At 31.6% G+C, this 24,413-nt stretch overlaps 2 protein-coding genes across 2 annotated transcripts; both read right to left on the reverse strand.

Annotated features, from left to right (window-relative positions):
* Nucleotides 1-435: 435 nt before the first annotated feature.
* On the reverse strand, nucleotides 436-20,909 carry LOC105839238. Its single transcript, XM_036292501.1, has 27 exons — nucleotides 20,050-20,909; nucleotides 19,101-19,260; nucleotides 18,959-19,024; nucleotides 18,575-18,694; nucleotides 18,234-18,388; nucleotides 17,921-18,061; nucleotides 17,742-17,850; nucleotides 17,259-17,368; nucleotides 16,869-17,052; nucleotides 16,663-16,749; nucleotides 16,187-16,368; nucleotides 15,925-16,111; nucleotides 15,770-15,837; nucleotides 13,177-13,190; nucleotides 12,813-13,008; nucleotides 12,171-12,330; nucleotides 12,029-12,094; nucleotides 11,635-11,754; nucleotides 11,173-11,327; nucleotides 10,859-10,999; nucleotides 10,680-10,788; nucleotides 10,404-10,513; nucleotides 1,769-1,952; nucleotides 1,563-1,649; nucleotides 1,079-1,260; nucleotides 799-985; nucleotides 436-710 (listed from the first exon to the last, which is right to left on the reverse strand). Exons 1-27 carry the CDS (start codon nucleotides 20,241-20,243, stop codon nucleotides 651-653), a joined length of 3,534 nt encoding a protein of 1,177 aa, XP_036148394.1. The 5' UTR covers nucleotides 20,244-20,909; the 3' UTR covers nucleotides 436-650.
* Nucleotides 2,975-8,864, reverse strand: LOC105841121 (sodium-coupled monocarboxylate transporter 1). Its single transcript, XM_028191086.2, has 5 exons — nucleotides 5,918-8,864; nucleotides 4,103-4,262; nucleotides 3,959-4,024; nucleotides 3,582-3,701; nucleotides 2,975-3,271 (listed from the first exon to the last, which is right to left on the reverse strand). Exons 1-5 carry the CDS (start codon nucleotides 6,109-6,111, stop codon nucleotides 3,110-3,112), a joined length of 702 nt encoding a protein of 233 aa, XP_028046887.2. The 5' UTR covers nucleotides 6,112-8,864; the 3' UTR covers nucleotides 2,975-3,109.
* Nucleotides 20,910-24,413: the final 3,504 nt, after the last annotated feature.

Below are 24,413 nucleotides of genomic sequence, written 5' to 3' on the forward strand. Positions count from 1 at the left end.
TGAATTGAATTTACATAATTAAAAATCCTGTTACGTTAAAAGTATAATATAAACACAAATAAATCCGAGGACGATTAGATCAAAACCAAAAATGCATATAAATTTTTAAAGTTTATTTGTTCATAAAAATATTCGTTTCAAAATACAAATAATGAAGCTTGTACGTGAAAATAAATTGAATCCCGTAATTTGGAATAGATTGACAAAAGACTATATTCGTCAAATTACGATTACAAGCCGTAAAAAAATTATTTGTAGGATCAAATTTTATTCATTTAAACACTTTCACTAAGAAATCTGTAGTGAAAGCGCTTAAATGAATAAAATTTGATCCTTCAAGTAATACTTTTTTTTACAACTTGTAATCATAATTTAAATTATTAGCGCAGAGCATCGAATTGTTTTAATATAAAATGTGAAACTATATATTTTTATATATAGAATATATAAATTGCATTAAACCATTACAACATGCATATATACAAAAACACATTTGTATCGTCACCCGATTGTAAAGCGTAGCTTGTATAATAAATGTAATTTGATGATATATCGGGATTAAATCAAATACACGAATACAAATTTGACATGTACGATTGTATACATTTTGTCTAGATGAACTGCAAACAGGAAAGAAGAAATTGACATTTTTAAGAAGTTTGCGTAATACTATTCACGTCGTTTATCATTTTTGCAAGTTCAGCTTCATTCTGTAAGAAAAGGGAAAAGTAAAACAAAATTATGCATTAGATTATGTAAGATATTTTGTTTGATTGAGGGCCGCGAAATTATACGTACCTCATTTTGACAATTTCTCGAGCTTAAAAAACAGTGTACAACGGGTGTAAATAATCTCTTGTCCGCGCGACTATATTTAGACGAACTAGTGAACCAGGAGACCAGAAGGCCTACTAAAATTGTAATTAGGAAACCTACCCACGCGTACCAAAGATATGACATTCTGTACAGGAAGAAAGGTTGTTTTCTAAAAAAAATAATAACATTTATAAGTAATATGCATAGAAATCATTACGCGATTTTTATATGAGAGCACAATTATAATGCGAGATAAATATACCTGACAGCGGTTTCGACGATTGTCGTGAGGTTTCCGACTGTTCTTTTCAACGATTCGGTGCATCCATCTATTGATACCGGTTTCACCGGAAAGTAAATCGATCCGTTAGAGATCGCCGCTTGTGCCCCGAACGATATCCAAGCGACCAAGCTCAGACTAACCAACGCACCGACGAACACTCCCTGTTTGAGAAAGAAAATAGAAATAGAAAACAGATACGATAATTTCTTGGCGAACGCAGAATTTCTTAGGACCGCTAGGATTCGCTTAAAGTTAAGTTGTGAATCTCTTATTGTAATTAACTATCGAGAATTTTAGGATGTCCTGATATTGTATTAAGATTAAGATCATGTAAATAACATATCTTTGAAACAAAGTGTTAAGAAATACAGGTATCGTATAGAGACATAAGTACAAGCTGTGTCAATGAAATAAAGCATTTGCGTTGTACTTCTATTGGTTTTACGGTTCTGCAATATCTTACCTTAGAGTTAGCCATTGGAAAGAACATGCCCAACGTGAATATCCCAAGTAAGGGCCCGGCAGTTATTCCGAACAAGCTTTTAGTAGCCTTTAAAAATATACGTCAATACGCTCTTAAACGTGATGATCATGTAAATTAATCGGAAATTAATTAACATACGAGTGATCTAAACCGTTTGCATGTGATTATATGCGTTTGCATTTTACCTGAATTAAACCGCTCAATTTTTCCACCATAAATATGAGACCCACGCAAATGGCTCCTATTATAACAACCGTGGCTTTTATTATCCGACTCGCGCCGACGTTGGAAATCGGTTTACGGAGACACGGCTTGATCATGTCTTCGTAGATTACGCCTGACATGGAATTCAATCCGGTCGACATTGTGCTAAAAGTCAACGAGTGAACATTTTACACAAGCATTTTACGTAAAAAGGAAAGATGAGCGATAAAAACCATATAGCAAAGTTTACATATTTCAGTATTATTGCTTAAAACTTAACAAAGAATTTGCATTCGCAAAAAAATTATATTGAATTTTACACATATGCGTTAATTTAAAAAGTCATTTAGAACGTCTAAATTACACAATACCTCAATGCCGCACTGAATAAACCAGAAACGAATAATCCTGGTAAGCCTGGTATCGCCTCTGATAACTCCATCACAAAATACGGTAACAGCTGATCAGGCTTTCTTATTTGCTAAAACGCAATTTTTTAAAAATTTGTCGAAGCTTTTAATTTGAGATTCCGCGTATAATCAACAATCGTACACTGAGAAAAAAGGTTGTTGATTTGACTAAATTTTTCAACTTAATTAAATTCTTTTAATTTCATTATTTGTGTATTCAGTCAAATATACAAATACTTACATTGAAGTTCATGTATTTCATGTATTTAAGTTAATTACATAAATACTTTAAATGAAAAAAATTCTATCTAATTGAAAAATTTAGTCAAATTAACATTTTTTTTTTGTGTATAATTCAAGTTTAAAATTTATTAAATAATTTAAGTTCGATAATTTACATTTTATGAATTGCTTTACAACGAAATTTTACCTTTGTTGTAACCGGATCGCAGTCATGAAAGGCCGCGTAGATGACTATTCCTGTGTAGCAACATATCGAGACAATACTCGTCATACCTACGGCCATTACGATAATTGACCTAAAAAAGAGATTTAAATAAGTGACATTCACTTCTGTGCATTGTGATGCATTTCTCAGAACTTACATATTGGACTTCCTCAAGTTCGGCATCGCCAAGCATCGCTGCACCATCGATTGATTCACCGAACACGTGGCCAGCCAAATTAAATAATTGCCAACTACAACGCTCCAGAAAGTGTGCCTTATCGTAGGATCCAAATCCATGCTGATTAAAGCAGGATTAATAATAATTAGATCGATAAAATTGTAATTGTACATCGAATAAATATTAAGAAAATTGATCATAATAATTAAATCATTATACAATATATATGGTAACAATAATTTAAATTATCATAAAAATGTACAAAAAAAGTACGAAGAAATCGCTGCTAGTACTTGAAAAATTCAATTCTCCCTGTGTCGACATTTCTTCTCCACACCTCCGCCGCGCCACCGGCTCTGGCGGTGCCAAGTGCAGCAACGGCGATGACGGCGCCGAACATCAGCATCGCCTGAATAGTATCCGTCCAAACGACAGCCTTTAAACCACCCTGGAATAGAAAAATTTATTTTACTGTAATTAATTATACACTGAGAAAAAAAAAACAAAAATCATTCAAAAAGTAACAAACGAACAGTGATGTCTATTTGTGATATTTTTTGAACGGATCACTTGTCTCTGTAACTACTGTAAATTTCACTGTAATGAAAGTAGTACTATCTTTGACGTAAAAAAATGCATTTTTTTTCTTGTATTTATCACTGAGGAACAATTTTTATTTTTATCTACAATGCATGCCTTTTTCTTTTAAAATAAATAAAACAAATCTTTTTTAAATAAATTACAAATAATGTTCTTACCAGCGTCGTATAGAAAATGCACACGGCGCAGGACATCAACATGATCGTGTAAAGATCCATTCCGGTCATTTGATTGAAGGTTAGCGCCGGCCCGTATATCACCAGCGGTATGTAAAACAGCTGCAAGCACAAGATTGCTCAGCGTGTTGAGACGACGCGTACCAAGTTCAATCATTCGAGAAATTCTCGACGCGATAGAAATTGCCTAATAAAAGATTCGGCAGTGATTTCAAGAAGATGTAAAACAAACTGCGTTCAAAAGAAAAAGAAATAAACTCAGAATATATAAACTAGCTTTAAAAAATAAAGGTTTCTTTAAGAACTGAAATAATACATCATTATTTATTTATTTATTTATTTATTTAACAAAAACTCACCACCTGGATGACGAACATAAAAGATCCCATAAGCCTGACCACTCGATTGAATCTTAATTCTAGATACTGTAAAAAGAAAAATTATTAATAAAAAAAATAACTAATTGTCAAGATTTGTTACATTGTACAAAATCACTTATGTACCTCATAAGTCGACGTAATTCCGAGTTTATAGTAAACCGGTAGGTACACGATCGCCATCGTCATGAATGCAAAACAGTCCGCGATCACCATACACCAAAATTGCGTTCCATAAACGTACATTTCGGCCGGCAATCCCAGCAACGTTAAACCCGATAAGTAGCTGCAATTTTAAGAAGTTGTCCTTAGAATTATTCGTAATCATGCATCATTTAGACAATGCAAATTTTAATATTTTTAATTTTTAATTTATTTCTGGCAAATGGATGATATTGAATGTAATATCGTCAATTGCAAGTGTAAAATTGTAAATTACATATTTAGGAGCTATGAAAAATAATGTTCTTTTATTAAAAACTTGAATTTTGCTATTATTTATGATTTAAGTAATTTTTATATTTTTTGTTTAATTTACACATTTCAGTAAAAACAAAAATTTCATGTTCTAATTTATACAAAATGCAATTTTATAATATTACCGTAGACTTAAATCAACATTAGCAATTCGCAGAACCAGTTGGCGCCAATAAAATTAATAGCTTATGGCTAATGAAGGGTGCTCTGAGAACGAATAATTTTCTTATCCGGCTCGTGGACTTGTAACTATTGCTGCCAATGTCAAGTCGATCAAATCGATACATCTTTGTATCGAAAAGACATAAATTCAATATGTCGATTCGATATTTTAATTTTCAATTGATGTCTCACTGGGATAATACGTCAAATAACACAAATATTTTTTCGATCATTCTGTTTACTGTATACTTGTGCAATTAAACAGTACAAAATTCCGAAAAAAGAGAAGATATTAAACAATCTTTTTATACATTTCGCAGTAAGTAAAACATTATGTATTTTATATAATTAATGTATCTTATATAATTAGTTAATTATATAATAGATTAATATATTAAATATTATAATTTGTTATATCAGTAATATCCTAACAGCACAAAGATATATTGAGAATATTCAAAGAATACCACAAAAGTATTAATTCTAGACACAGAAATATAAGTTTAAAGCTCAAAACATTAAATTTATTACCTTTATTACTGGTATATACCTTATTTCTTAATTCTTTTTCTGCACGGAAAGAATTTTTTCTTAAAAATTACAATGAAAATCATGGTAATTGTGGGACAACGTAAACCTTGAAGAATTATACCATACTTTTGACAAAATTTACTAAAATTTCAATAAAATTCGGCAAAATTTTGTAAATTTTACTAAATTTGAAATGTTCTATTATATTAAAAAATGTAATAGAACGTTTCATTTTCTTTAAAAAATACTTACGTTATTTTTTATACATCATAAATAAGAATTCTATATGTCAACAAATTATTTCTTGTTGATTTCATAAGTAAGATCTCTATATATTAATATTTCTTACATGGCTACAGAACATAAACTCTAAATATCAATTTCCATAAAAAACCGATAAAAAAATACCCAAAATCGTGACTTGCCATATTAGATCCGCCATTTTGAAAAAGAATCGTTGAACTCTAATAACAGATTCGTAATCAGCGACCCTAAAAATATTTCTATACCTATTTTCATAAAAATCTGATTAATAAAAAATTGTGTGCCGCAAAGAATTAAGTTTACGTAATGATAAAAGTTACAAAATTAATTATTTTGTAACTATATAACAAATTTTTATATGACAAACTTTTGTGTATATATATATATTTTTCTATACTTCGAAACATTAAAAGACGTTTTAAAATCTCAAAAAACGTTTATTTCTTTAATTACGCCTTTTTAATACTAACAAAAGTTACATTAAAACAGCAAAAAGCAGATCCTTACCTTGCTAACATAGACATGCTTATCGGAAATACAGACATCTTTTGGCCACCTACAAGGTACTCTCTCACGGCGTCCACTTTTTTCCTGGATGCATAATAGTGATAAATGCCTATTAGGATAGAGACGCCCAACATGCCGATAAATATGATCCAATCGACCAAGTCAAACGTTGGCCGATTATCCGTCGAATCCATTGCTGTAATGGACAAGGAGAAACGATTTTCAGAATAAGTTTGAATGCAAATAATGCTTTTTCTTTAATTTTAAGTACAATGCTACGGCACTTGCGAACTATACGAACTTTCTCTTAGAACGGTCTAAAAGATTCTGACCAGGAAAAGCAAAACCGTCCCACGCAAGAACACGTTCGATTTGCCAACATTTTTTCTTCCCTCCCGCCGACCCACACACGCACATGTTAAATGTTGGGTAAGCGTGGAGAAAGACGCTCGGTCAATATTCTCGATTGTTCTCGACCTTTCTACAGTTTTCATAATATGTCACCGACATTTGTCTAGTCTCAACAATCCCGGGTCCTTCACGTGAGGTTCCCGTGCACGCTTCCGACCTTCACTACCGAGTTTTAAAAAACCCATGAGATCGGATAATTATTATGTGGCTTGACGATTACGAGTGCGACTCGTACCGAGAGACATCGAATGGCTTTCTTTGAATGCCAAGCATTCAAAGAAAATTTTAAGTTTATTACCTCTCCTCCACGCTTTTACAATGTATTATTACAAGCATTTGCTATACATGCACAATACGAATGTTCTCCCGTAACAATTGCGCCTCGAGTTTTAAAGCAAAAATCAGCAATCAGATATTTACATTCGATAGATTTTATATGTTGTTGCCATCGGCACTCTTTTTCATTTAAAATTCAGGAACTTGAATAAATAGACTTGTAAAATTCACAATTTGGCACAAAATATTAAATGCAATTATTTTCCGTCGCACACGAATTATCCAACATCCTAATTTTTTATAATAATTTTTATTTTTCTATGCATTAATACGCATATTCCTGGAAATATCTTTTGTAAAGAAAACATTTTTAAGGCTCTTGTCATTTTATATTAACACTTTGATGAGCATATTTTTTTATTGAACGAAACATTGAAATCATAAGTTTTTGAGATTGATTACAAGTGTGAGATTAAAATTACAAAATAAAAAATAAAAAATTCACGATTAGTTTGTATTAAATTAAAGTTCTTTCATTTGACGACGGCAGCTCGAGTTATATCATTCCGTGACGCGATGACAACTGCAAGCGACTTCATTTGCTTATCATCAACATGTAAATAGTTGAACACAACGATTTTTTAAGCTGGTATCATTCGTTTGACAAGAGCGATAAAATTGAAAATGTTCAACTTTGATTAATAAATGCGATCTTAAAATTGTAGACGTTAACGAATAAAAAAATCAGCGATTTTATCAATGAATTTGCTAACAAATTAAGACGCTTGTTAAAAAATGAATAAGAGTAGCTCCGTGTAAATTACGCTTTAAAATTTACGCCTCTGACAGCAAAATAAAAATCAGTTAGCTCATGACAATCGCTTGTAACACTTTTTTTGCAAATAGTCAGCTGACGATAAACGCCTCTGGCATTTTTTAAAATCAGCCAGCTCACGATAAACGGCTCTAGCACTACTACCACTATTACTCAAAAAAAAAAAGTAAAAAATAACAAATTTTATGTGTAACAACGTTCTAATAATCTCATATGCTTATCTATTTTTACAAATACATGTTATGAATCTCATGTGCAACTGCAAAATTTACAATTTGAACAAAATTACAGTTGCAACTTACAGGTCTGTTCCAACCCAGTTCGCGAAGCGAATTGCACTTGGTTTTTACCTCTCCGTCTACCGCTGCTGTCGCGATAGTGTAAGACAAAGAATAAACAAAAAGTATAGGCGTTATTTCTATTCTTTTTTGTTTATTTTGTCTCTGTTGAAACGGTGCACGGCAGAGAGGTAAAAGTGCAACACATGCCGAACGACAAAGTTATTCCGTTTTTTTCTTCTCTCCCCTTCAGTTCCGACTTCGAGGCGATCACGTCATCTAAATATTCTTTTTCGCATGTTTATCGCGCGGACACCGCCGCGACGGCTCTCGAAATTATTATGATCGGTACATAATTATAAAAACAATTATATACAATTTAATTAATTATAATAACAATTGTAAAATAGAAAAAAAAACTTTAGGTATAAATATTTTTTCATAAATTAAGAATTGAGAGGAGATTCTAAAGTTGTCTATTTTGCCAATATTCTGTTTAATCATTTATAGTTTTGAATTGAATTTACATAATTGAAAATCCTGTTACGTTAAAAGTATAATATAGACACAAATAAACCAGAGGACGATTAGATCAAAACCAAAAATGCATATAAATTTTAAAGTTTATTTGTTCATAAAAATATTCGTTTCAAAATACAAATAATGAAGCTTGTACGTGAAAATAAATTGAATCCCGTAATTTGGAATAGATTGACAAAAGACTATATTCGTCAAATTACGATTACAAGCCGTAAAAAAATTATTTGTAGGATCAAATTTTATTCATTTAAACATTTTAAACACTTTCACTAAGAAATCTGTAGTGAAAGCGCTTAAATGAATAAAATTTGATCCTTCAAGTAATACTTTTTTTTACAACTTGTAATCATAATTTAAATTATTAGCGCAGAGCATCGAATTGTTTTAATATAAAATGTGAAACTATATATTTTTATATATAGAATATATAAATTGCATTAAACCATTACAACATGCATATATACAAAAACACATTTGTATCGTCACACGATTGTAAAGCGTAGCTTGTATAATAAATGTAATTTGATGATATATCGAGATTAAATCAAATACACGAATACAAATTTGACATGTACGATTGTATACATTTTGTCTAGATGAACTGCAAACAGGAAAGAAGAAATTAACGTTTTGAAGAAGTTTGCGTAATACTATTCACGTCGTTTATCATTTTTGCAAGTTCAGCTTCATTCTGTAAGAAAAGGGAAAAGTAAAACAAAATTATGCATTAGATTATGTAAGATATTTTGTTTGATTGAGGGCCGCGAAATTATACGTACCTCATTTTGACAATTTCTCGAGCTTAAAAAACAGTGTACAACGGGTGTAAATAATCTCTTGTCCGCGCGACTATATTTAGACGGACCCGTGAACCAGGAGACCAGCAGACCTACTAAAATTGTAATTAGGAAACCTACCCACGCATACCAGAGATACGACATTTTGTACAGAAAGAAAGGTTGTTTTCTAAAAAAAAATAATAACATTTATAAATAATATGCGTAGAAATCATTACGCGATTTTTATACGTGAGAACAATTACAATGCGAGATAAATATACCTGACAGTGGTTTCGACGATTGTCGTGAGATTTCCAGCGGTACTTCTCAACGATTCGGTGCATCCGTCTATCGATACCGGTTTCACCGGAAAGTAAATCGATCCGTTAGAGATCGCCGCTTGCGTCCCGAACGATATCCAAGCGACCAAGCTCAGACTAACCAACGCACCGACGAACACTCCCTGTTTGCGAAAGAAAATAGAAATAGAAAACAGATACGATGATTTCTTGGCGAACGCAGGATTTCTTCGGACCGCTAGGATTCGCTTAAAGTTAAGTTGTGAATCTGTCATTGTAATTAACTATCGAGAATTTTAGGATGTCCTGACTGATATTGTATTAAGATTAAGACCATGTAAATAACATATCTTCGAAACAAAGTGTTAAGAAATACAAGTATCGTATAGAGACATAAGTACAAGCTGTGTCAATGAAATAAAGCATTTGCGTTGTACTTCTATTGGTTTTACGGTTCTACAATATCTTACCTTAGAGTTGGCCATTGGAAAGAACATGCCCAACGTGAACATCCCAAGTAAGGGCCCGGCAGTTATTCCGGACAAGCTTTTAGTAGCCTTTAAAAATATACGTCATACGCTCTTAAACGTGATAATCATGTAAATTAATCGGAAGTTAATTAACATACGAGTGATCTGAACCGTTTGCATGTGATTATATGCGTTTGCATTTTACCTGAATTATACCGCTCAATTTTTCCACCATGAATACGAAACCCATGCAAATGGCTCCTATTATAACAACCGTGGCTTTTATTATGCGGCTCGCACCAACATTGGAAATTGGCTTACGGAGACAGGGCTTGATCATGTCTTCATAGATTATACCCGACATGGAATTCAGTCCGGTCGACATTGTGCTAAAAGTGAACAAGTGAGCATTTTACACAAGCATTTTACGTAAAAAAGAAAGATGCGGAATAAAAAACATATAGCAAAGTCTTCATATTTCGGTATTATATTGTTTAAAACTTGACAAATAATTTGCATTTAAAAAGAAAATAATATTGAATTTTATACATATGCGTTAATGTAAAAAGTCATTTAGAACGTTTAAATTCTACAATACCTCAATGCCGCACTGAATACACCGGAAACGAATAATCCCGGTAAGCCTGGTATGGCCTTTGATAACTCCATCACGAAATACGGTACCAGCTGATCACGCTTTCTTGTTCGCTGAAACGCAATTTTTATTAGATTCCGCCGAAACCTTTTAATTTGAGATTCCGCGTATAATCAACAATCGTGTATAATTGTCATTAATTTATGTTTAAAATTTATTAAATAATTTATTAAGTTCGATAATTTACATTTTATAAATTGTTTCACACTGAGATTTTACCTTTGTTGTAATCGGATCGCAGTCATAAAAGACCGCGTAGATGACTATTCCTATGTAGCAACATAACGATATAATACACGTTATACCTACGGTATTTATGATAACTGCCCTAGATACATAAAATATTTAAATAAGTGACGTGCGCCGCTGTGCACTGTGATGCATATCTCAGGACTCACATATTGAACTTCCTCAAGTTCGACATCGCCAGGCATCGCTGCATCGTCGCTTGGTTCACCGTACACGTGCCCAGCCAATTTAAATAATAGCCAACTACCACGCCCCAGAAAGTGTGCCTTATCGTAAGATCCAAATCCATGCTGATTAAAGCATGATTAATAATAATTAGATCGATAAATTTGTGATTGTACATCGAATAATTATTATAAAAGTTGATCATTATAATTAAATCATTATACAATATATATAGTAACGATAATTTAAATTATTATAAAAATATACAAAAAAAGTACGAAGAAATCGCTGCTAATACTTGAAGAATTCAATTCTCTCTGTGTCGACATTCCTTTTCCACACCTCCACCACGCCACCGGCTCTGGTGGTGCCGAGTGCGGCAACGGCGATGATGGCGCCGAACATCAACACCGCCTGAATAGTATCCGTCCAAACAACAGCCTTTAAGCCACCCTGGAATATAAAAATTTATTTTACTGTAATTAATTATACACTGAGAAAAAAGAACAAAAATCCATTCAAAAAGTAACAAACGGACAGTGATGTCTATTTGTTACTTTTTGAACGGATCACTTGTCTCAGTAACTGCTGTAAATTTCACTGTAATGAAAGTAGTACTATCTCTGACGTAAAAAAATGCATTTTTTTCTTGTATTTATCACTGAGGGATAATTTTTGTTTTTATCTACAATGCATGCCTTTTTCTTTTAAAATAAATAAAACAAATTTTTTTTAAATAAATTACAAGTAATGTTCTTACCAGCGTTGTATAGAAAATGCACACGGGGCAGACCATCAACATGATCGTATAAAGGTCCATTCCGGTCATTTGATTGAAGGCTAGCGCCGGCACGTATATCACCACCGGTATGTAAAACAACTGCAAGCACAAGATTGCTCAGCGTGTAGAATTGCTCGCGTGTTGAGACGACGCGTACCAAGTTCAATGCTTCGAAAAATTCTCGACGCAATAGAAATTGCCTATTAAAAAGATTCGACAGTGATTTCAAGAAGATGTAAAATAAACTGCGTTCAAAAGAAAAAGAAATAAACTCAGAATATATAAACTTGCTTTAAAAAATAAAGGTTTTTTTAACAACTGAAATAATACATCATTATTTATTTATTTATTTATTTCTTTAACAGAAACTCACCATATGGATGATGAATATAAAAGATCCCATAAGCCTGACCACTCGATTGAATCTTAATTCTAGATACTGCAAGAAGAAAAATTACTAATAAAAGAAATTACTAATTGTCAAGATTCGTTATTGTACAAAATCACTCAAGTACCTCATAAGTCGACGTAATTTTGAGTTCATAGAAAACCGGTAGGTACACGATCGCCATCGTCACGAATGCAAAACAGTCCGCGATCATGATGCACCAAAATTGCGTTCCGTAAACGTACATTTCGGCCGGCAATCCCAGCATCGCTATACCCGATAAGTAACTGCAATTTTAAGAAGCCATTCTCAGAATTACTCGTAATCGTGCATCATTTAGAAAATGCAAATTTTAATATTTTTAAATTTTAATTTATTTCTGGCAAATGGATGATTCAATGTAATATCGTCAATCGCAAGTGTAAAATTGTAAATTAAATATTAAGGAGCCTTCTATAAAATATTTTATAGAATTAATAAAAGATTTTTAATTCTATAAAATCAGTAAAAAAATAGGCCTAATTAAAAATAGTAAAGTTTAATCGGTAAAACAGACGACTCCAGCATCCCCTTAAGTTTACCTAATGTTAGAAGTTACAAAATTAATTATTTTGTAACTATATAACAAACTTTTTTGTATATATGTATTTTTTATGTACTCCAAAATATAAAAAGACGTTTTAAAATCTCAAAAAACGTTTATTTCTCTAATTATGCCTTTCCAATACTAACAAGAGTTACATTAAAACAACAAAAAGCAGATCCTTACCTTGCTATTAAAGACATGCTTATCGGAAATACAGACATCTTTTGGCCACCTACAAGGTACTCTCCCACGGCGTCCACTTTTTTCCTGGATGCATAATAGTGATAAATGCCTATTAGGGTAGAGACGCTCAACATGCCGATGAATATGATCCAATCGACCAAGTCGAACGTTCCTCGATTATCCGTCAAATCCATTGCTGTAATCATGTAATGGACAAGGAAAAGCGATTTTAAGATTATATTTGAATGCGAACAATGTTTTACTTTTATTCTAAGTACAATGCTACGTCACGTGAACTGTATGCACATTCCGTTACGATGGTCCCAAAAATTCTGACCTATGGTGCTATTCCGTAACCACTTACCGATAACTATCGAACTTATCGTAAAGTGTCGTTGTGCATATTTTTTCATATATCAAAATACGTGCGCAAAGACATTCGACGACATTGATAATTGTTTGTAAGTGGTTGCGGAATAGCAGTCCTGGAAAAACAAAGCCGTCCTACGTAAGGTTCGATTTGCCAACGTTTTTTCTCCCCTCCTTCCGAACAACACACGCTCATGCTAAACGTTGAATAAGAATGGAGGAAGACGCTCGGTCAACATTCTCGATTTTTCCCGATTTTTCTGCAGTTTTCATACTGTGTTACCGGCATCTCTCTAGCCTCAACGGCCCCAAGTCCTCCATGAGGTTCCAACAAATAGCAACGATACTTCATGAATTAAAAAAAAATAACTTGAATATACACGAAGAAGAAGAAGCTTTATTCTTTTATGTAATAATAATTTTTATGTAAGAAAAAATATGTCTTAATGTAATAATAATTTTTATTTTTCTATGCAATAATACGCATATTCCTGGAAATATTTTTTGTAAAACAAAACATTTTTTAAGGCTCTTGTCATTTTATATTAACACTTTGATGAGCACATTTTTTCACTAAACAAAACATTGAAATCATAGATTTTTGAGGTTGATTATAATTGTGAGAGTAGAATTACAAAATAAGAAATGAAAAATTCACGATTAGTTTGTATTAAATTAAAGTTCTTTTTTTCGACAATAGCAGCTCGAGTTTTATATTATTCTGTGGCACCATTACGACTGCTAGCAACTTCGTTTGCTTATCATCAACATGTAAATAGTTGAACACAGCAATTTTTTACGCTGGTATCATTCGTTTGACAAAAACGATAAAATTGGAAATGTTCAACTTTATGACAGTAATTAATAAATGCAACCTTAAGATTGTAGACGTTAGCGAATAAAAAAAAACAGCGTTTTTATCAGCAAATTTGTTAACAAATTAAGACGCTTGTTAAAAAATGAATAAGAGTCGCTCTGTGCAAATTATACTTTAAACGCAGCTCCACTAGCCACAATCGAATAATTGCGGATTTTTCGTTGATCCGTTTTCGAAATTGCCCTCGATCATCGCTTTCCGTGATGGCACTTTACCAATATTCTATTCAACCATTTAGTTTAGAATTGAATTTACACACTAAAAAAATGCAATATATCCAATAAGATATGTAGTTGCGGGCTGCCAACTAAAGATATACTCAATACAATAATATATTCTATTGCAGTATCAACTTTGTATTAACGGTAAATATTATTATATTGAGTATTTTATGTAATTGGCAGCCCGCAATTACAAATGTTATTGGCTATATTACTTTTTTTTGTGCAGAATTAAACATTTTTTACACGTTTAAACTACGTGTACAAATAAATCCGAGGACAATTAGATCAAAACCAAAAATGCAACAAAATTTTTAAAGTTTACTTGTTCATGAAAATATTCGCTTTAAAATACAAGTTATGTAGCTTATACGTATCAATGAATTGTGTCTCTTAGTTCAGAATAGATTAAGGAATAAGACTATATTCGAGAAAATTACAATTAAAAGCCGTAAAAAAAAGTTATTTGTGTGATAAAATTTTCAGTAATTTGTATGTTTTATGGCATATGTTTATCGCACGGACACCGCCGCGGCGGCAATCCCGATTATCATGATCGGTGCATGATTATAAAAACAATTTCAAACAATTTAAGTAATTATAATAACAATTGTAAAATAGAAAAAAATGACTTAAAGTTTAAATATTTTTTCATAAATCAAAAATTAAGAGGATTCTAAAGTGGTCTGTTTTGCCGACATTTTGTTTAATAATAATTGCGAATTGAATTTACATAGTTGAAAATCTTTTAACGTTTAAAGTACGTACACAAGTAAACCCGAGGGCGATTAGATCAAAACCAAAAATGCAAAAAGATTTGTAAAGTTTCTTTGTTTATAAAAATATTTGCTTCAAAATGCAAGTTATGTAGCTTATATGTACAAATGAATGGAATCCCGCAGTTTGGAATAAATTGAGGAATAAGACTATAATCGTCAAATTACGGTTATAAGCCGTAAAAAAAGTTATTTATAGGATCAAATTTTGTTCATTTAAGCGCTTTTACTGAAAAATCTGTAGCGAAAGCGCTTAAATGAATAAAATTTGATTGTACAAATAACTCTTCTACGGCTTGTAATCGTAATTTAAATTATTAGCGCATAGCGTCGAATTGTTTTACTATATAATGTCAAACTATATATTTTTATATATAGAATACATATATATAAAATGAAACTCATAAATATATATTTAATACATACTTATAAGTTCTTTAGCTGGTGTGGACCACGAAAAAACTTTAATTTTTACATTTGGCCTCACAAAAAATCTAATTACGTTTCCCTGCATTAAATCATTACAACGTACATATACATATACAAGAACATCATTTGTGTCGTCAAATGATTGCGAAGCGTAACTTGTATAATAACAAATGTAATTTGATGATATATCTAGATTAAGTCGAATACACGAATACAAATTTGACATATTACGATTGTATACATTTTCTCTAGATAAACTACAATCAAGAAAAGAGAAATGATGGCTAACATTTTGAACTGGTTTGCGTGATACTATTCACGTCGTTTGTCATTTTTGTGAGTTCAGCTTCATTCTGTAAAAAAAAGAAAAAGTAAAACAAAATTATGCATTAGATTATGTAAGACTTTTGTTCGATTGAGAGCCGCGAAATTATACGTACCTCGTTTTGATAATTTCTCGAGCTTAAAAAACAGTGTATAACGGGTGTAAATAATCTCTTGTCCGCGCGACTATATTTAGACGGACCCGTGAACCAGGAGACCAGCAGACCTACTAAAATTGTAATTAGGAAACCTACCCACGTGTACCAGAGATATGACATTCTGTACAAAAAGAAAGGTTGTTCTCTGAAAAAATAATAACATTTATAAGTAATATGCGTAGAAATCATTACGCGGTTGTTATATGCGAGATAAATATACCTGACAGCGGTTTCGATGATCATCGTAAGATTTCCGGCGGTACTTTTCAACAATTCAGTGCATCCGTCTATCGATACCGGTTTCACCGGGAAGTAAATCGATCCGTTGGAGATCGCCGCTTGCGTCCCGAACGATATCCAAGCAACCAAGTTCAGACTAACCAACGCACCGACGAGCGCTCCCTGTTTGGGTAAGAAAATAGAAATAAAAAACAGAGATAGGATGATGTCTTGGCAAACGATTTCTTAGAACCGATTCGCTTAAGTTAAGTTGTAAATCTGTCATTGTAATTTAACTATCGAAAATTATAGGATGTCTTGAATGATATTGTATTAAGATTTAAAACATGTAAATAACATATCTTCGAAAGTGTTAAGAAATACAAATATTGTTTAGACATAAGTACAAGCTGTTGTCAATAAAATAAAGCGTTTGCGTTATACTTCTATTGGTTTTATGATTTTACACTATCTTACCTTAGAGTTAGCCATTGGAAAGAGCATGCCTAATGTGAACATCCCAAGTAAGGGCCCGGCAGTTATTCCGGACAAGCTTTTACCAGCCTGAAAAAATATACGTCAATACGCTCTTAAACGTGATGATCATGTAAATTAATCGGAAATTAATTAACATACGTGTGATCTGAACCATTTGCATGTGATTATATGCGTTTGCATTTTACCTGAATTAAACCGCTCAATTTTTCCACCATAAATACGAGACCCACGCAAATGGCTCCTATTATAACAACCGTGGCTTTTATTATGCGACTCGCACCGACGTTGGAAATCGGTTTACGGAGACACGGCTTGATCATGTCTTCGTAGATTACGCCTGACATGGAATTCAATCCGGTCGACATTGTACTAAAAGTCAACGAGTGAGCATTTTACACAAGCATTTTACGTAAAAAGGAAAGATGAGCGATAAAAAACATATAGCAAAGTTTACATATTTCGGTATTATTGCTTAAAACTTGACAAATAATTTGCATTCGCAAAAAAATTATATTAAATTTTACACATATGCGTTAATTTAAAAAGTTATTTAGAACGTCTAAATTCCACAATACCTCAATGCCGCACTGAATACACCAGAAACGAATAATCCTGGTAAGCCTGGTATCGCCTCTGATAATTCCATCACGAAATACGGTAACAGCTGATCAGGCTTTCTTATTTGCTAAAACGCAATTTTTTAAAAATTTGTCGAAGCTTTTAATTTGAGATTCCGCGTATAATCAACAATCGTACACTGAGAAAAAAAGTTGTTGATTTAACTAAATTTTTCAACTTAATTAAATTCTTAACTTTGAACTTAATTTAACTATTTGTGTATTCAGTCAAATATACAAATACTTACATTGAAGTTCAAGTATTTTATGTATTTAAGTTAATTACATAAATACTTAAAATGAAAAAAATTTTATCTAGGTGAAAAATTTAGTCAAATTAACAACATTTTTTTCTCTGTGTATAATTTAAGTTCGAAATTTATTAAATAATTTAAGTTCGATAATTTACATTTTATGAATTGCTTTACAACGAAATTTTACCTTTGTTGTAATCGGATCGCAGTCATGAAAGGCCGCGTAGATGACTATTCCTGTGTAGCAACATAACGAGACAATACTCGTTATACCTACGGCCATTATGATAACTGCCCTAGATACATAAAGTATTTAAATAAGTGACGTGCACCTCTGTGCATTGTAATGCATTTCTCAGAACTTACATATTGGACTTCCTCAAATTCGGCATCGCCAGGCATCGCTGCACCATCGCTTGATTCACCGAACATGTGGCCAGCCAATTTAAATAATTGCCAACCACCACGCCCCAGAAAGTGTGCCTTATCGTAGGATCCAGATCCATGCTGATTAAAGCAGGATTAATAATAATTAGATCGATAAAATTGTGATTAAACCTCGAACAATTATTATGAATGATGATCGCTATAATTAAATCGTTATATGTATATATAATAACAATAATTTAAATTATCATAAAAATGTACAAAAGAAGTACAAATATATAGCTGCTAGTACTTGAAGAATTCAATTCTTTCTGTATCGACATTCCTTCTCCACACTTCCGCCACGCCACCGACCCTGGCGGTGCCGAGTACGGCAACGGCGATGACGGCGGCGAACATCAGCACCGTCTGAATAGTGTCCGTCCAAACGACAGCCTTCAAGCCACCCTGGAATAGAAAAATACATTTTACTGTAATGAATTAAAAACTGAGAAAAAAAAGAATAAAAATCCATTCAAAAAATAACAAACGGACATCTGATGTCTTCTTGTACTTAACACTGAGGAATAATTTTTATTTTTATCTACAGTGTGCATCCTTTTTTTTAAAATGGATTACAAGTAATGTTCTTACCAGCGTCGTGTAGAAGATGCACACAGCACAGACCATCAACGCGATCGTGTAAAGATTCATTCCGGTCGCCTGATTGAAGGCTAGCGCCGGCACGTATATCACTAGCGGTATGTAAAGCAGCTGCAAGCACAAGATTGCTCAGCGTGATGATTTACTCGCGAGAGCGACGCGTTTCAAGTTCAACGTTTTGAAAAATTTTCGACACGATAAAAATTGCCTAATAAAAAGATTCGGCAACAATTTCAAGAAGATGTAAAAAAACTTTGAGTTCCAAAGAAATAGAAATAAATTCAGAATATGCAAACTTGCTTTAAAAACAAAGACTTTTTTAAGAATGATACATTATTATATATTTATTTATTTATTTATTTAACAGAAACTCACCATCTTGATGATGAAGATAAAAGATCCCATAAGCCTGACTACTCGATTGAATCTTAATTCTAGATACTGCAAAAAGAAAAATTACTAATAAAAAAAATTACTGACTGTCAAGATTTATTATTGTACAAAATCACTCATGTACCTCATAAGACGACGTAATTCGGAGTTTATAGAAAACGGGCAGGTACACGATTGCCATCGTCACGGATACAAAACTGTCCGCGATTACGATGCACCATAATTGCGTTCCGTAAACATACATTTCGGCCGGCAATCCCAGGATTGCTATGCCCGACACGTAGCTGCAATTTTAAGAAGCCGTCCTTAGAATTACTCGTAATCATGCACCATTTAGAGTATTTAGACAATGCAAATTTTAATGTTTTTAATTTTCAATTTATTTCTGACAAATAGATGATTATTCAATGTAGCATCGTCAATTGCAAGCGTAAAGTTGTAAATTAAATATTTAGGAGTTATGGAAAATAATTTTTTTTATTTAAAACTCGAATTTTACTATTATTTATAGTTTAAGCAATTTTCATCATTTTTGTTTAATTTACACACTTTAGTAGAAACAAAAATTTCGAATGTTCAAATTCATACAAAATGCAATTTTACAATTTTACCGAGGACTTAAATCAGCATAACAATTCGTAGAAGCAGTTGGCGTCAATAAAATTAATAGCTTATGGCTAATGAGGGGTGCTCTGAGAACAAATTTTCTTATCTTCGAGTCCCGCACGTGGACCTGTGACTATAATTACAACCTTAACTAGAGAGCCTTGACAACCAATTGAAATGAACATCACCTAACCTGCCGTATATATTTCCAGTTCACAAAACAATTCTTCTACCGATGTTCCATGTTTTCTTGACCATTAAGTTTACGTAATATTAGAAGTTGCAAAATTATTTATTTTGTAACTATATAACAAACTTTTATATGACAAACTTTTTTGTATATATTTTTTTCTAAACTCTAAAATAAAAAAAGACGTTTTAAAATCTCAGGAAACGTTTGTTTCTTTAATTACGCTTTTTCAATACTAACAAGTGTTAAATTAAAATGGCAAAAAACAGATCCTTACCTTGCTATCAATGACATGCTTATCGGAAATACAGACATCTTTTGGCCACCTACAAGGTACTCTCCCACGGCGTCCGCTTTTTTCCTGGACGCATAATATTGATAAATGCCTACTAGGGCAGAGACGCCCAACATTCCGATGAATACTATCGAATCGACCAAATCGAACGTTCGCCGATTATCCGTCGAATCCATTGCGCCTCGAGTTTTCAAGCAAAAATCATCAGTCAGATATTCACATTCGATAGATTTTATATGTTGATGCCATCGACACCATAACACTTTTTCGTCATTTAGAATTCAGGAACTTGATTAAATAGATTTGTAAAATTTGCAATTTGGCACAGAATATCAAATTGCAATTATTTCTCGTCGCACACGAATTATTCCAACATCCCACAAAAATATAACGAGCGTTAAATTATTTACTACAGATTAATTACTTACTATAAAATCAGTTTATGTTTACAAGACAAGTAAGATATTCAACTGTAAAAAAATAGAAATAGAGATGCTTTTTTAAAATTTATTTGCTTTATGATAAGTTTGATAAAGATACAGAAATTCACGAAACTCTATCACATTTTTATAAATCCATCAAATTTGTGGTTTTTAAAATTAGATAATCACGTTTCACAGAGGTGCTTATTAAAAATTTCAAAACCACATTAAAAAATTAAGCGAAGCAGTCACGGTCAAAAACAATTAAAGTCAAGTCTAGCAGTTTTACAAAATAGTTTTAGTCCCTTTAATCTCGCGCAATCATCGTGATTTCGAGATGATGCGACAATGCGATAGCGAGATTACAGATGTCCTGCTTCTTCTGCGCGCACGAAACGTCTGTGACGGTGAAAGAGCGACACGTTAAACGCAGCTCCACGGGCCACGATTGAATAATTGCAGATTCTCCGTCGCTCCGTTGCTCCAAATCGCCCTCGACCATCGCCTTCCGTGACTTCCATCCACTTGTGTGAGTTTATGAAATGGCCGAGGGACTTTTCGTAGATCATCTCCATTCTGGCCTGGCTATATTTTCATTGGATTAAGAGGATGCTAATACTGTCTGTCAAACTTGATCAAGATCGATAATGTAGAGTCATTTGTTTTACCTTTGTTCATAAAAATATTTGCTTTAAAATATAAATTATGTAGCTTATACGTACAAATGAATGATGTCCCTCAGTTCAGAATAAAGAATAAGACTATATTCGTTAAATTACGATTAAAAAAGTTATTTGTGTGATTAAATTTTTTGTAATCTGACAGCGCTTAGATGAATAAAAAGTTAATCACACAAATAACTTTTTTTACGTTTTTTAATCGTAATTAGACGAATGTAGTTTTATTACTCAATCTATTCTGAACTGGGGAATATCATTCATCTAGAGATTGAGATTGAGATTGAATTAGAATTTGACCAACTAATTGGTTACATTCAATTCAATCTCAATATCAATCTCTAGTCTGATACCGGCTTAATGAAAAATCAAACTATAATTGCCGGCCAAAGAATAATAAAGTAGATGTTTTAGTTTGTATAAACATTTACTTTATAGGTGGCGCATTTTCTATATATATCATTACTTTTGTAGAGAAAAAAAAACGCAATACTCTCATTTTATAGTGTCAAATCTAAAAAATTGTTTTTACAAATGTGCGCTTCGTGCGCGCTATTTAACTTTTTATTTTTTACTTTTTGAAAATAAACTACAACGATAATTGTATAGATAACTATCTGTACAAATTTTACAGCTGTTAAAATTCAATCGCAATGACAGTTACTCTCGTAACACAAAGTAAGTGCTGCGAGAAAATCAATCACCATTGCGGAAAAGCGGCAACAATACAATGGTAACATCTCCTTTTTATAAAGTGGATTGATATAAAAAAAAGAAAAATTTTTTTTAATTTACGAATAATTTAGACAAAGTGACTTTTATTTTTTAAAGTAATGTATGAAATAATGTTATTGGTTATGCATATAATTGTGGAATTGAAATATTATTTCCTTTCTTTGCATCAAAAAGATATAAATTGATATTTCCCAAATAGCGCAATGTCCAAAATCGAGACATAATACATCTTAAAAATGTCCTTAAGATCTTTTAGTCATGTTTTAATCAATTTCTAAAAGATATATGCTGCTAATTTGATAATTAAAAAATTGTATTGAAAAGTGTATTGAAATAATATGATAGGATTGTAGGAGTGCTGAAAATGAAACAAGTTTTTATATGTTATAAAATCAAGATAAATAAAGACCAAGTATTTGTTGGTATATCTACGTCTTTATTTACAAAAAACAAAGTTGCTGCTGCTCGACAAAAACATTTCTCTGGACCATTAGAGCGTAATAACATTAATTAATGTTTATAGAAAACTGCAGCGTTAAAAGTAAATTAATAAAAAACGTTCACTCTTTCTTTTTTAAGAGAGACACTATAACAACTATAAAATATCCAGTATCAGGATATAAACATATTTCTGTATCGGTAACATATGTATCCTGAAAAAATTTACAATGGAATGTATATTATATCGATTTCTCACAACAACTGACAAATCTATTGCGCACAAATACTTTACATGTACCTTACAAATACTATAATGTTACGCAATTTTGCAAAGTTATCGTTTTTACGATTGCTTTTAATATCGCGCTGAAATCAAATCGTAACTTTTTCTTTACATTTTATTGTGATGCAATGTAGTGGATGAATTAAATAATTATATTTAAATTACATGCCTATAACAATATCTTTCTCAGCAATCGGTACCTCCAATATACATACGTAAAGTACATAACTCCAGCAAGAATTTTATGTAATATTTTTAGTTGTATAAGTAGAGTTAATTTTATGATGAAAACAAACTATTAATATAGTTGAAAAGATTCTATGTATATATTCAAAATATTTAATATATTTAACTAAAATATATCTTTTATTTTTTTGTATGTTTAAACTTAATTTTAAAATGTTTATCGTGATTAAGTTAAAATTTACTGAAGTTAATACTTTGTCTATGTACATATACATATAAGAGTCTTATTATCTATTATTATATCTATATTACACAAATTTCTACATATCACAAATATATTTCAACATTGAAAAAATTTGTCAAAAAGGCATCCCGTAATAATATCTTGTTATTTTAAATGTATTTATCTTAGATCACGTTGCGAAAAGGCACGCTTTAAGTCACATAGATATCTATATAACAATATAAGAATAAGTACAATAATAGGGAACACATTAACAGATTCAGAATAATTTTCATACACCAACACATTCGTCTAAGAGTAACATCGCAATATGATCTATATTATCACGCATGAAAGCTTGTCCAGATAAAAATTATAATAATAATAAACTATGTTTATAATATTTTCTGAAGCTAAGAAATTGAGAAGAAACGATATATAATCGTAAAATCAATTGCCTAAATAAAGTCAGCAGCATATTATATTCATAACATATTAGCAGCATATTATATTCTGAACCCAACAATTATTAAAACAAGGATAGAATTCAATTACTAAAAAATTAATTACTAGAATAATTAATAAAACATTAAATTATTAAAATTATGTACAATTTCTTTAAGTATGCTAGAAAAAAGAAAATCTTGCTTGTAAGATCTCAAGTTATCTGATTCTTCTTCTCATTTTCGAACTCATTTATATTCGTAAAAGTTTCTTTACAAAAGTCATTATATTTAAACGCATCAGCAAAACAGAGATTATTAAATATAAGAGTAGACTATTTATTATATACAGTTCAATTTGAGAACTTAATACTACGAGCTGCCTCTGGGCAAAATTAATATCTTCGTTTCTGGAAGACGTTGATCCACTCGAAGGGGATCATGTAATGAAGTGAAAAGTGCACTGAAGTGTGTATATAGCTATTACTATTTCGCTAATCGCTAGGAATGGTGAATCGTGTATAAATGATTAATCTAAGGCCAGTGGTTGCTATAGGACGAAGGAAGCATTTTATATTGACCCATATATACGTAATCCTTCCGTTTTGATTATCCAAATAGCCATTTTATAATCTTCTAGCCTTTAGCTATAAGATCAATCAATGAGTATTTAAAATTAAAAATTTTAAATTTTATTAAAAAAAATTAATCTTTCAATCTATTATATTATATGTTACTTGATTATTTTCTAAAAGAGATTCATAAAAACATAGTAAACTTGAAATAGCTTTGTAAATAAATATATTAATTCACACATATTAAAATTGTAGTATAAAATGTAAATAAATTTAAAGTGATATTTATTTATAGTGTCATTAATCATTAATGATAATTTATGAGTTTGAGCAATTTTCTACATGTTTACTCATTAAAATT

This window comes from Monomorium pharaonis, chromosome 9, assembly GCF_013373865.1.
Source record: "Monomorium pharaonis isolate MP-MQ-018 chromosome 9, ASM1337386v2, whole genome shotgun sequence".
NCBI lineage: Eukaryota > Metazoa > Arthropoda > Insecta > Hymenoptera > Formicidae > Monomorium > Monomorium pharaonis.